The following is a 14667-nucleotide window of genomic DNA, read 5'->3' as shown; positions in this document are numbered from 1 at the left end:
TCAGCTGCAAAACAAACTTGCAATATCCTCCCGGGCGACACCGGGTTCACACAAATAATCTAAAGATCATGTGAAACTGGTGTCGCCTGGGGCGAAGATTGTAAAGAGTTTGTGTTGAAGCTGATCTCCGGATCCGCCTGCAATTGTTCCGGCTCCAGGGAGTGGTTGGTCCCTCCCTCGGGGAGTTGAAGGGTAGGATGTAGATTGTGTAAGAGAGTTTGTTTTGAAGTTGATCGACGGACCCCGTCCGTCTTTTTTCTGGCTTCCCTCCCCATCCCCACTCTCAGTTGTTCCCCGTCTCCCCTTCTCCCCCCTGATTGTAGCCGCCCCACACCTGCACCCCCAACAGCCCTGCGAACACTAAGTGTTGTCTCACGGGGTGGTGATTGCAACAGAGAATTCGTTTTCAAGCTGATCTTCGACCCGGCCCGTATTTGCTCCATCTCTCCCCACCTCTCTTGCCACCCCTCACCCCACTATCACCTTCTCTACCCACTCCCCTCGTCATCCGATCCGCCACCTGCCTGACCTCCCCCCGTCACTATCCGCTCAGCTCGTCACTCCACACTCCCCAGTCCATCTCCGTCTCTACCGCACGTCCCAAGTTTCCTCTCTCTCCAAGACTTTCCCAGACTCCCCCTGTCTTACCCCACATATCCCCCCCCCCCCCCCCCCCCCCCCCCCCCCCCCCCCCCCCCGCTTTACATCTTCCCCACTCCCCACCTCCCGTTTCCCACTGGTCTCGTTCCCCCTCCCATCCGTGTGACCAATCTGGGAGCAAGCGCATTGTTGGGGACTGTGTTTGTTCAATGAAGCTCCCAGAGCCGTGTAGGAGTAAGCACAATTGGCAACAGTGTGTGGACAGGACACACGGGGTCACATTACGTGAACACAGCTGACTCTCCCCGTGGTCTCGGAGCGCGTGTGTGGGAGTGAGGGTTGGGGGGGATTAGCGTGGGAGAGATAACATATAATGTACAGATTATGTAAACTGCTGATAGACACAAAACAGCGGGACAGGCAGCATCTGTGGAGAGAAGGGATGAGTGACGCTTCGGGCCGTGATCCTTCTCCAGACTGGTTTGTGATAAGGGAAACGAGAGATATAGACGGTGATTTGGAGAGATAAAGAACAATGAATGAAATGTATACAAAATATTAACGATAATAAAGGAAAAAGGCGTAAATGAGGACCTCATCTTGGGCGTGTCCCCCTCTTTATAGCCCCACCCCCCCACCAAGAGAGCACAGCTGACTCTGTTCCCATAGCGAGAGGAGGGTGTGTGTGTGTGTGTGTGTGTGGGGGGGGGGGGGGGGGGGTGATGGTGGGGAGGAGGTACAACGTGGACGTGGGGACACTGTACACACCACGTGAATCTGTTGTCTCCCGTGATGGAGATTGCAACTGAGTACTTGATTTCAAACTGATCTTCGGCCACGCCCGAACCACTGCACAGTCCAACGCACTACCCCCCCTACCGCATGTCTCCCCGCTCTCCAGCCACCCCCCCCGCCCCCCCCCCCACGCTGTATCCCCCCCCCCCCCCCCTCTGTCTCCGTCTTCCCCCACTCCCCACTGCTCTTATTCCTCCTCCAGTCTGTGTGATCAAACTCGGTGCAAGCGCAGTGTTGGGGACATTGTGTCCAATGAAGCTCCCGCTGTCAAGTGGAAGTAAGCACAACTGGCGATAGTGTGTGGACAGGACACACCGGGCCACAGCCCCGTGAACACAGCTGACTCCCCCTGTGTTCACAGCGCGGGGTTGGGAGGAGGAAGGGGCGTAACGGGAGAGAGTGAAGAATAGTGTACATGTCATGTGGACCTGGTGTCGCCCGAGGTGGAGATTGCCTAAGTGCATTTGTTTTGAAGCTCATGTTCGGACCCCGCCCGCATATGTTCCGCCCCTGGGGAGGGGCAAGGTGAAGTGGACGATTTTGGGCGGGGGAAGGAGGAGGATCCCCGTGGATAAAAGTCGGTCCCAATTTCTCCGAGCGGCTCATCAGAGTGAACCCCTCAGCGACGTGACCTGGGAAGGAGCGAGGTGTTCGTGAAGGTAAATCTCCTCCGGATACGCCCCCCCCCCCCCCCCCCCGTCTCTCCCAACTCCCCCGTCTTACCCCACACCCCCCCCGTTCCACCCCATTCCTGCCGCCTCTCCGCACTTCCTCCCCCCCCCCCCCCTTTACCCCACACCCCCCGTTCCACCCCATTCCTGCCGCCTCTCCCCACTTCCTCCCCCCCCCCCGTCTCTCCCAACTCCCCCGTTCCACCCCATTCCTGCCGCCTCTCCCCACTTCTTCCTCCCTCCCCCCCCCCCCCCCCCCCCCCCCCCGGTCCTTGGCTTTCTGCGCCTGTTGCTCGCTCACTATCCATTTCTTCCGCCGCCAGTCTGCCCTCTCCCCGTCTCTCACCGATCAGCTCGTCACTCCTCGCTCCCCAGTCCATTCCCACTTCTCCGTCTCTACCGCACGCCCCATGTCACCCCTCTCTACACGACTCTCCCAGACTCCCTCTGTCTTTCCCCCACATCCTGGTATCCCCGCCCTCTCTATATATCCCCCACCCCCATCCTCCACTCCCCACTACACTCGCTCCCCCGGGGTACAGGCGCAGTGTTGGAGGCAGTTGTGTTCAATGAAGCTCCCAATCGCAGGCGGAAGGAAGTACGACTGGCGACAGTTTCTTGACAGGACACACCGGGCCACAGCCCCGTGAACACAGCTGACTCTCCCGTGGGGGGGAGGAGGGTGCGGTGGTCGTGTGGGAGATTGTACACGAGAGTTTGTTTTGAAGCTGATCTTCTTTGTTCCGTCGCATCACATTTCCAGCCCCACCATCTGTCGCTCCCCGCCTTTCCTCAACCCCCCCCCCCCCCCCCCCCGTCCAGGCCCATTCTCTCTTTCTCTCTCGCCCCCCCCCCCCCCCCCCCATCATTCTCCTCACTTTTAGTCCCAACTACCTCCGCTTCGTCGAACTTTTCCCTTCTCTCCCCTACATCCCGGTATTTCCCCTCTGTCCACGTCTCTCCCCACTCCCCTGTTTGTAGCCGCCCACACACCCGCAATGCCCAGTGTTCACAGCACGGGAGGGGCGGGTGGTTGGTGGGGGGTGGGGGGGGGGGGGGGGTGGGACAATAATGTACGGACTGTGTAAACCATCTGTCTCCCGGGGTCACGCTGTTCTTCAGACCCAGCCCGCAGTGGTTCCGTCTCTCCCCATACCACCACTCCGCACTCTCCCACCCGTCCACCGTCTCTTGCTCTCATTCTCCCGACTCCCCCTCCACCTGCAAACACTCGCCGAGTCTCTCCCCAACAAACCCGTCTCTTACCCGCCCCGCCTCTTCCCACTTCCACCATCTCTCCCTCCCCTCCACGTCGCTCCCCCACTCCCCAATGCTCCCTGCGCCACCCTCCCCACCAACTGCCCACTCACCCGGTCTCTCCCCCACACCCCGGTATCTACACGCCGCCCGCGCAGTGTTGCGGGCAGTGGTTTGAGGGCGCGCTCAATGTCTCCCCCACACTTCCCGTCTCTTCCCTGCTCCCTTCGTCTCTCCTAGATTGCCCCGACGCCGTAGGGTTCCTCTGTCTGCTCTATATTTCTGGACAGAGTCGATGAGGAGGTATAGCGCCAGGTGAGGACCAGGTGAAGCTGAAGTCCATGAGTTCTGCACGGGTGCAGGACGTAGCACCGATGCAGTAATCAATGTAACGGAGGTAGAGTTCGGGGATGGGGTCAGTGTATGGCTGGAACAGGGATTGTTCATCGTAACCTACAAAGAGATGGGCGTAGCTGCGGCCCATGCTGGTGGCCAAAGCTGCGTCTTGGTCTTGGAGAAACTGGGAGGAGTTTAAGCAGAATTTGTTGAGGGTCAGGATCAGCTCCGCTAGGCGCAGTAAACAGCTGTCGCCTGCGGTGTAGATTGTCCAGGAGAGTTTCTTTAAAGTTGATCTTCAGACCCCGCCCGCCTTTGATCCTTCTCCCCTCCCCCAGTCCCACTATCAAGCGCTCCCGTCCCTCGCCTATTCTCCCAACTGTCTCTCTGGGTTGGTGATGGTGATGGTGACGGTGAAGGTGATGGTAGGGATGAGCTGTAACGAGGACGTGGGAACGAATTCTGTACAGACCATGTGAAACTCTCGGGGTGGAGATGACAACTGAGAATTTGTTTTCAAGCTCTCTCCCCATCCTTCCAATTGCTCTCTATCTCTGCTCATTCCCTCTCCCGTCTCTCGCTCCCCCACCCCCCCCCCCACCCCGTCTATCGCCTTCTGCCCCCGTCGCTCGCTCACTCACTCACAATTTCTCTCTCACTCTCCCCGTTTCTCGCCCACCCCACATGTCTCTCCCCACTCCCCGTCTCTCGCCCTGTCCCGCGTTCCTTTTACATTCACCCTCCTATCTCATCCACTGCCCATTGTATTTCGTCAACTCCCCCTTATGCACACCCACCCCCCCCAACCACCCTCCTCCATTTCCCCCTTCCTACTTTCGCCCACTCCGGCCCCCACATTGCCTCTCCCCGCCCCCTCCCGCCCCGTCTATTCCCCACTCTACCCGTCTCTCCCCAAATCCGTCTCTATCCACTTCTTTGTCTCTCGCCCACTCATAGTCATAGAGGCATACAGCGTGGAAACAGCACTTCGACCCAACTTTCCCCACACCGATCAACATGCCTAATCTGCACTAGATACCACCTGCCTACGTTTGGCCCATATACCCCCAAACGTGTACTATCGATGTACTAACGTGCTTCCGCGGACCAAGATTGCCCATCTGCTTGCGTTTGACCCATATATCCCCAAAACAATCATAGGCATGTTTCTGTCAGACGTATTTTAAACGTGATAATACCAGCCTCAACTACCCCCCACCGACAGCTCGTTCCATAGACCCTTTTACCCTATGTGTAAAAAACGTTGCCCGTCAGTTTCCCATTAAATCTTCCTCCCTTCACGGCTCCATCCACTCCGTTCGTCACCCCCACCCCGCCCCCACCCACTCCCACCATAAATCCCCTCCGTCGCCGCACAACTGGCGACATTTTCTGGACAGGATACACCGGCACAGCTCATGAAGCACAGCATACCCTCCCTGTGTTCAAAGTGCGGGCGGTGGTTGTGATGGAGGGGTGACCAAATAAGAGTTAGTTTTGAAGCAGATGTCCAGAACACGCCTGCATTTGTTCCCGCTCCGGGGAGGGGTAAGTCCTTCACCCGCGAACGAGCGAAGTGTTCTTGAAGTTAACTCTCCGCAGGACTGGGCACCGTACGTTCGTGTCTTTCTTCTCGCTCTTCCGCTCCCCCTCAACTCACCTCCTCCCATGTCCCGATCCGACTTCCCCGCCTCTCTCTTTCTCTCTCACGGGCCCTCCTGTCTCCCAATCCGATCCCCGACTCTTGGTCCCCTCGCCACCAATAGTTGCACCGCCGCCTATCTTTCATTAACCCCTCCAACCGCTTCGCTTCAATCCCCTCACCCCCACCTCTCTGGCAATCCTCCCTCCTCTCCATTCGTCACTCTTCCGCTTGTCTGGGGGTGATCACCATCTTCATTTCCCCTCTACAGCGCCCAGTAAAGAGAACCCACTGCATCCACGTCCCGCGACATCATGGGCGATGCCATTGAGCTGACGGCGGCTATGGCCGATATGGGGGCGGCAATGGAGGTGTTTGCCAGCCTAGAGAAGTTTGCCTCGATGGCCGGAGTACTCGGGCCCATCGCCGGCGTGGCGGGACTGCTGCTCGGACTGGCCATGGGTGGAGGAGACAGTGAGGAGTTGGCTTACATGAAGGAACAGTTCACGGCAGTCAAGAACAAGCTGGACGTGATCTCGGATGAACTGGGAAACGTTCTGCGACAGGTGGAGAAAAGCACTTTGAGTAGCGTGTACTTCCCGACGGAGATGAATCTGAAAAACCAGTTCAGAAAGTACATGGAGATCATCAGTGCCAGATCCGATTGCAAGGAGAAGGAGAAAGACGAATTCATCACTCACTTCAACAGCACCCATGGCGACCAAAACCTTCACACCCTCTACGAGGCCATCATGGGCCATAACATGCTGTTCGCGGTCCCTATCCTGGAGACGGCCATGTCCTACAGCCAGAAGAACCGGCGGGTGATGGAGCAGATGTGCGCCCGGCTGAAGACGCTCTTCTGCATCGGCCTGATCGCCCTCCTGGGTCAGACCACCATCACGGGTAACGACGTAGACAGCATCAAGAAGGAGTGGGATGAGAAAATAAGCAAGGTGGAGGAGAAGATGAAGACCATGGTGGATCGCTGCGTCGCCGAGTTTCTGGAGCAGGCGAAGATCGACGTGGAGGCGATGATCAAAGCCAATAAAGACCCCTCGCACGCGGCACAAGTCTGCGCATATCACACTGAGCTGGCAAATAAATACGACTGGCTGAAGTGGTCGGTGGTTGTGTACGACGAGGTGGGCGGCTACGAAAATCACAACACAAAAGGTGAAAACTTTTTCTACTTCTACCGAACCAACGGCATCAACTGTGTCGTCTCCTACAGCAAGGCCGAAACCAAACTTGATCGTAACCAGTTAGTGAAGCTAATGCTTCGCGATCACTATTATAGCAAAAATGCCACGAACGTGGTGTCATTCCTCAACAGTCAAATGCCCGGGCACTTTATCCAGGCTATCCGCCGGTACAAAGGGGTCCAATGCAAGAATGACTTCCCATGGAAAAGCTACTACTGGCATGCTTACGACGGGATCACTCTCTGTGTCCACACACTGTGACACATTAACGGACGGTCCACACCCACTGACCCATTACATAGTTCCCCACCGCCCGCCCCGCCAGAGCTCCGCGTTGACTCTCAGTGACGGCCTGTCGCTCTCAAATTGAGCGCTGAGTTTCCCCGCGATGCGCCGCGCTTCTATTTCCCGACGAAAAACCCCTGTTTACCCGCTGAATGTTGCTTAAAGCCGAAGATAGCGCTTTGTGTCAGGGTGTGGAGCCGTGCTGAATAAACCTTCGCTGTGCAGACACTTGTCGTCTTTGTCCTTCTTTCTGCCCGACACAGGGAGCTTCATTGAACACACTGAGTGCCCCCAACACTGCGCTTGCACCGAGTTTGCTCACACACTCGGGAGGGTCGGCACTGATGTGGCGGCGGGCAGGAAAACGGGCCGTGCGGTGGATGGGGGGTAGAGGGGAGACTGAGGCCGATGTAGATGGTAAATGGAGCAAGTGGAGTGAGCATGAGTGAATGCCTTCCCATGGAAAAGCTACTACTGGCATGCTTACGACGGGATCACTCTCTGTGTCCACACACTGTGACCCATTAACGGACGGTCCACACCCATTGACCCATGACATAGTTCCCCACCGCCCGCCCCGCCAGAGCTCCGCGTTGACTCTCAGTGGCGGCGCTGCCTGTAGTCCGTTTGTCTTTTCTGTTTTTTGTTTTCTCTTGTCCCGTTTTTACAGTTTATTTCGGTTTATTTAGTTGTGTGTGTGTGTGTGGAGGGGGGTGGTGGGAGGGGGGGATGCGACCTTTCCTGCCGTATCTCCTGTCTCCGTGTCCGTCTGCGCTGAGGCCTATCGCGGAGCTGGGACGCTGCGGAGGCAGAGCCAGAACTTACCAACGAGTCTGGCCGACTTCGGGGCTGTGGTTGCGGGGGGACCCAACGTCCGACCCGACTTTGGAGCCTCGGAGGCTCGGCACGAAGTAAAAGTGTGTGTAGAGGGAAGGGAGAATGGGAAGCGCGGGGAAACTGGGAAAACACGGAGGGACTGAGGGGCGGGTGGAAGAATGGGGGTAGATGGCGGATGGGATGGGGACGAGGGACACACAGTGGACAGGTATGGACAGGGTTATCTTTTCTTCATAATGAGATAATAAAGTTGAATCAAAGCGTGAATCGCACGTGGTGTGAACGCCCTCACGAGTGACGTGTATTTGGAAAATAAAACACACAAAATACTGCAGGAACTCAGAGGGTCCGTCAGCATTTGTGGACGGAATGGACGAATGGACTATCCATTCCCTCCACAGGTGCTGCCGGACCCGTTGAGTTCCTCCTGTTCATTTGTTTAATCGGCGAGACCAAGCGTAGACCTCCATCGATGTCCTCCATTGTCAGATTGAGGAAACCCGCAAACTGCAGGGAGATCACTTCATATTCCACACGAGTACCTTACAACTTGCGATGAACATTGTATTCTCTTATATTAGGTAACTAACTAACCTGCCAATGCAGCCCCACACCCATTTCGCCACCTCCCCTGTGCCCCACCTGGACGCGCACCTCTGAGAACGGCCTGGATAGAATTCTCCCGTGGTGAATTTGTGGAATCCATTGCCACAGTCGGCTGTGCGGGCAATCACGGGATATTTTTAAGGGGGGTAATAAGATTCTTGATGAGTAAGGGGTTATGGAGAGAAGGCAGAAAGTATGGTTGAGAGGGAAAGATACATTAGTCATGGTTGAATGGCAGATTAGACTTATAGAGTCATAGTCATGGAGTCTCACAGCAAGGAAACAGATCCTTCCGCCCAACTTGACAATACTGGCCAACATGCCCTATCTACACAAGAAGGTTAAACGTACCTGCCCTCAGTTGATCCTCTAAACCTGTACTATCCGCGTACATGTCTAAATCCATGTAAATGTCCGAACCACGTACATGTATTAAACGTTGAAATAGTATCTGTCGCAACTACCGACTCTGGCAGTTCGTTCCATACACCACCACCCTTTTTGTGAAAGCGTAATCCCTCAGGTTACTACTAATATTTCCCCCTTCACTTTAATCCTACATCCTCTGGTTCTCGATTCCCCAACTTTGGGCAAGAGACTCTGTGCATCTACCCGATCTTTTCCTTCCATGAATTTATACACCTGTGTAAGGTCACCCCTCATCCTCCTGTGCTCAGGAATAGAGTCCTATCCTGTACAACTGCTCCTATTCCTCTGGCCTTCGAGGCTTGCAACATCCTCGGAAATGTTCTCTGCCTTTCTAGTAACATGGTGCGCAAAACTGAACACGGTTCTCCAAAAGCGGTTTCACCAACGTATTATACAACTGCAACAGTTGGGGCAGAGAGAGGGGCAGAGACAGAGAGAGGGACAGAGAGGGGAGAGAGGGAGGGGGAGAGGAGGTGATACAGCGGGGTGGGAGAGAAGACGGACGAGGGGAGGAGAGGAGAGAGGGCTGGGAGGGGGAAAGGAGGTGATGGGACAGAAGGGGGATGGAAAGTACCGTGGGGGGAGGGGGGAGATGGTGAGAGGAGGGGGTGCAAGGGGAAGGAGGGATGGAGATAGGGGAGAGAGAGGAGGGGGGGAGGAGGGAGGGAGGGAGGAGGGAATAGAGGGGGAGAGAGGGGTATAGAGGGGGAAGAGAGGAGAGAGCTCGGGGAGGGGACGGGATGGGGAGAAAGCGGGTGGGAGAGGAGGAGCGGGGCGAAGGGGAGGGGGAAAGGAGGAGGAGGATGGGGAGAAGAGGAGGGGGAAGAGGAGGTGGGGGGAGTGCTTGGGGGGGGGGGGTGGCGAGAGGAGGAGTGGGGAGAGGGCCCCGATTGGACACGGTTCCGACCCGCGACCGATCCTAGCCGAGCCCGACCCGACCTAAGACCGTTCCGACCGGAAACGGAGCAGACCAGAGACAAAACCGACCCCAGCCGACCTGGCCCGAGATGGACCCGATAGCTCAAGTACAGGGCCGACTTGCTCGTTCTTCACTCGCAGGCGTGGAACGCAGTTTGTGGAACACAACGCGCAGATCCATTGTGATGTCATCATCGAAAGACAGCCGGTTTTATTTCAAAGATTTTTCAGATTTATGAACATTTTCATTAATAACTCGAGAAATAAAGCATGAATTTGTCAGATGGGGCCGTTTCGGAGTTCGGGGGAGGGGGGATCTCTATCGGAATATGTAAAAATCTTACAGTGGGAGCGCGTCCTTTTTTGTGAAAATGTGATTACACACAAACACACACAAATAAAGAAAAAAATATCAGAATTTTATAAGTATAGAGATACTGATAAAATCTATTGGGATTATCCTTAACACAATCTGCCAGAGCTATCAACTGTCCCAAATTTGCGCATCTGATTTCCTTTTTTGGTTTACGCCTTAGTTCCCGAAACATCTCGAAGGATACACGATCCCAGCTGCCATTAGCTGTCCCATGCCAGCTTTACACTCTTGACTAAAGCGTCAATTTCTCTCATCATCCAGACTTCTTTATGTATGCCTGCCTTGCCCTTCACTCCAACAGGGACGTGCATGGCCTGAACACTTGTCAGCACTTTTAACATCCCACTTTCCAGATGTTCAATTTCCTTCAAACAACCGACTCCAATCAATTTGAGTGCAATCCTGTTAAATATCCTTAAAGTTGGCCTTGCCCCAATTTAGCATTTTTACTCGTCGCCCGTTCTCTCCTTATCCATGACTACCTTACACTTGATACAACAATGGGCACTGGTCCCAAAAGGCTCATCCAGGCACACTTCATCCACTTGCACCTCCCATTTCCCCAACACAATTTGAAACGTAGCCCTCTCCCGCGTGCGGCGTCTACATATAGTCGCAGAAAATTCGCCTGATCACATTTGGCAAATTCCACCCCGTCTAAACCTTTTGCACCATGACATTCCCAGTCAATAATGGGAAAGTTGAAATACCTTCCTACGACAAACGTGTTAGACCTGCAGCTCCCTGATACTGCGATGCTGCCCATCCGTCTTCTTAAGGTTACCATTCCCCTAGAAGATATGTTGTTAGTCTAGAAATGTGAAACCATGCCCCCCTGCACCAACTCCTAAACCACGCATTCATCTCCCCAGTCTTTCCGTCCTTACCTTCATTAGCACAAGGCATCGGAAATCCTACTACGAAAATGACCGACTGCGCACTTTGCTACGTTGTATTCAATCTCTTGGACAAGAGGGAACGGCATCAGAATAAAAGGACGAATTTTTGAAAAGGAGATGAGGAGGAATTCCTTTAATCAGAGTGGTTCCATGGGGCCAGCGTAAGGGGCCACGGCACTGCCAAATCCTCGCCCACAGAGGCCACTGAAACCATGACCAGACCAGAGTGTATGTTAGGTTCAATGTCTTTGACACGGAGCGGGGTCCGCCAACGAGCGAGGTTTTGCTTAATGTGACCCAGCCCTTGACCGGGACTCCCCCACCTCAGACACCTCGCCAAACACCCCATGTCCCTGCGCTCCCCAATCTCTACTCTCAACCCTCGTCATACGTGTCCACCATTTATACAGTCTCCACCCCTTCCAACTCCACTATCTCCCCCATTCACCCCGCCAACCCCTCAGATCCTCCATGTCTTCCCACATGCCTCTCTCTCCCAACTCCCCAGCTTTCCTCATTCCACATTCTCTCCCTCCTTGGGAGATTAACCTTGGAACAGTGGGGAGCAAAGCAGGGAGTGTAGGGAGGCTGGAAGAGTGTGGGCGATGCGAGGGGAGTGGGGACACAGCGGAGTGGGGTAGATGGGGGAAGTGGAAGACACAAAGTGCACTGAACGATATTCACGTGATTCGCTTGATTGTGTATATGTACACTCTGGATGGCTCGATTGTAATCATGTGTTGTCTTTCCGCTGGATGATTAGCACGCAACAAAAGTTTTTCACTGTACCTCTGGACTCGTGACTATGAATTAAATTGGGAAAAAAAATCTCATGTCCATAAGTTGTTCGAGCAGTATTAGACCATGCGTCCCATCAAGTCTCCTCCGCCATTCAATCATTGTTGACATTTCCATCTCGTCACCATTCCCTGCATTCTCCCCACAACCCCTAACATCTTTACTAATCAATAATCTATCATCTCGGTAGCAAATTCGTGGCCTTGCCTGACATTATGGACATAGCTCTTTCGAGAGCCCACGACCTCACACTGAAGGTGTTCCTGCACCCAGGATGGCGAGACCCCCACCCCCACTCCCTCTCAAGAAATTTGGGTCAAGGATCCCAGCCTCTGGTGCGGAATAACACATTAACCTGCGATCTGTCTGCGCAGTCTGTTGACTATTGGGCACCAAGACCAAGTAAGTTGTGTGGGAAGGAACTGCGGATGCTGGTTGAAAACCAAAGATAGACACAAAGAGCTGGAGTAGCAGCGGGTCAGACAGAATCTCTGGAGGCGTGGAATAGGTGACGTTTCTTGTCGAGATGGGTCTTGACTCGAAGCATCACCCATTCTTTTTCACCGGTGAAACTGTCTGAGCCGCTGAGTTGGTCCAGCTTAATGTGTCAATCTTCGGCTAAAGGAGCTGCCGCGTTGCTAGAGGAGGCCATTGAGCAATTTGAATTCAGAGTCATGACCCACGGATGGACCTCACTCTTGAAACAGCCCTCATGATGATCACACATTCGGGACATGGCGGCCATTCACTCTCACGGTGTTGGTGGCCACGTCCGCAGTAGGTGCAAGCAATTTCATTCCACAGGGGCTCTGGCCTTCACCCTTCCATGTAAATTATCTTTCAGGGCAACTAGAATCATTGGACGAGTAGGGATAAGTACGGGGTCGTGGGAATCAAGTGGGGGAGAGACGAGGGAGTGAGAGGGCGTGGAGGAGGCAGGGGGCAGATTGGGGGATATGAGAGAAACAGTGGAGTGCGTGGGGACGAGGAGGTAGGGAGGGATGTGGAGGTGGTGGGAAAAGGGAGTGTGAGGTGGGGAGAATGATGATGTGGGACCAGACGTAGGAGTGAAGTTTGCCGATGTGCACGAGAAGAGACGGGGAAGGGGACACGAGGGAGAGACAGAACTGGATAGTAGACGACGGGGGTGGGGAGATGCAGGGGGTTGTGGGAGAGGTGGAGAGAGCCGAGGGGAGTGCGGAGGCACAGGGGGGGGGGGGTCTGTAGTGACGGGGATCGTGGGGAGAAACGCAGGCGGTAAAGAGCGACCGGAGAAGTCGGGGAGTGGGGAGAGGTGGGCGGAGTGCGGGGAGCGGGAGGGGTAATTACAGAGAGAGATGGGGAGCTGGAAGGTAGTCGGGAAATGGGGGGTGGTGGCAGACGTGCGAGTGGTGAGTGGTTTGGGGAATTGGAAGAGACTGAGGAGTGGGAGTGATGGGGACAGGCGGGGTGGGGCAGCGAGAGACGTGGGTAATGGGGAGACACGGGGAGCGGGGGAGTGAGTGAATAGTGGATACGGGGGGGGGGGGTCGGGCTAAATGTGGGAGAGACGGACGAATGGGGAGACATTGGGGAATGGGCGTGGACGGAATGGAGGGAGGAGGGTGGGGGGAAGCAATGTGTTTTGGAGTTAAGGGGGTTGGGAGAAGAAGGCTAAGTGGGGAGAGAATGGTATTGAGGAGAAGCGGGATGTGGGGGTGGAATGCAGACAGACGGGGGAGAGTGGGCGATACTGGGGAGTGGGGTGAGACAGGGGGTGGAGTGAAAGGGGGAGTGGGAGGAGACTGGGGGATGGGGACGGACGAGGCGAAGGAAGAGAGCTGAGGGAGAGTGGAGGGGGTGGGGACGCGAAGGGGAAATACGGAGAGTGGAGACGAAGTATGTTTCTCACGTCCAGCCCAATACCGAACCCTCTCACTCCCGTCTTTCCCTCAGTTTTCCCCGCCGCCCCGTCCCTCCACACATCCCCGTCTCTCCCTGGCCCTTCCATCTCTCCATATCCCCCCATCTGTTCACGCTTCCCCTTCTTACCGCTCCACGCTTCTCCCCACTCCCTCCTCCTCTCCCTACACCCCGCGGGAAGGTGGCCACCATCCTAGAGCGGGAACAATTGCAGACGGGGTCATGGAAACATAGACATAGAAACATAGAAAATAGGTGCAGGAGTAGGCCATTCGGCCCTACGAGCCTGCACCGCCATTCAATATGATCATCGCTGATCATGCAACTCAGTATCCTGCACCTGCCTTCTCTCAATACCCCCTGATCCCTTCAGCCACAAGGGCCACATCTAACTCCCTCTTAAATATAGCCAATGAACTGGCCTCAAGTACCTTCTGTGGTAGAGAATTCCTCCGATTCACCACTCTCTCTGTGAAAAATGTTTTCCTCATGTTGGTCCTAAAAGATTTCCCCCGATCCTTAAACTGTGACCCCTTGTTCTGGACTTCCCCAACATCGGGAGCAATCGTCCTGCATCTAGCCTGTCCAACCCCTTAAGAATTTTGTAAGTTTCTATAAGATCCCCCCTCAATCTTCTAAATTCTAGCGAGTACAAACCAAGTCTATCCAGTCTTTCTTCATATGAAAGACCTGACATCCCAGGAATCAGTCTGGTGAACCTTCTCTGTACTCCCTCTATGGCAAGAATGTCCTTCATGGATTTCTGTGGGCCGAATTGCCTGTTTCCATGCCGTATATCTAAACTAAACGCTATTGGTGGTGATTTGGTCGACTCCTGTACTCCCTCTATGGCAATAATGTCCTTCCTCAGATTTGGAGACCAAAACTGTATGCAATACTCCAGGTGTGGTCTCACCAAGACCCTGTATAACTGCAGTAGAACCTCCCTGCTCCTATACTCAAATCCCTTTGCTATGAATGCTAACATACCATTCGCCTTCTTCACTGCCTGCTGCACCTGCATGCCTACTTTTAATGACTGATGTAACATGACAACCAGGTCTCGTTGCATCTCCCCTTTTCTTAATCGGCCACCATTCCGATAATTGTC

General features: G+C 54.7%; 1 protein-coding gene across 1 annotated transcript; it reads left to right on the top strand.

The window, feature by feature from the left end:
• Nucleotides 1–1913: 1913 nt before the first annotated feature.
• Nucleotides 1914–7037, top strand: LOC129696016 (protein rapunzel-like). Its single transcript, XM_055633432.1, has 2 exons — nt 1914–2054; nt 5573–7037. The coding sequence occupies exon 2, from the start codon at nt 5616–5618 to the stop codon at nt 6765–6767; it is 1152 nt and encodes a 383-aa protein (XP_055489407.1). The 5' UTR covers nt 1914–2054; nt 5573–5615; the 3' UTR covers nt 6768–7037.
• Nucleotides 7038–14667: the final 7630 nt, after the last annotated feature.

Source organism: Leucoraja erinacea, chromosome 4 (assembly GCF_028641065.1).
Source record: "Leucoraja erinacea ecotype New England chromosome 4, Leri_hhj_1, whole genome shotgun sequence".
Lineage (NCBI taxonomy): Eukaryota > Metazoa > Chordata > Chondrichthyes > Rajiformes > Rajidae > Leucoraja > Leucoraja erinaceus.
The sequence above is the reverse complement of the archived record's forward strand: the minus strand, read 5'-3'. Positions and strand labels throughout refer to the sequence as shown.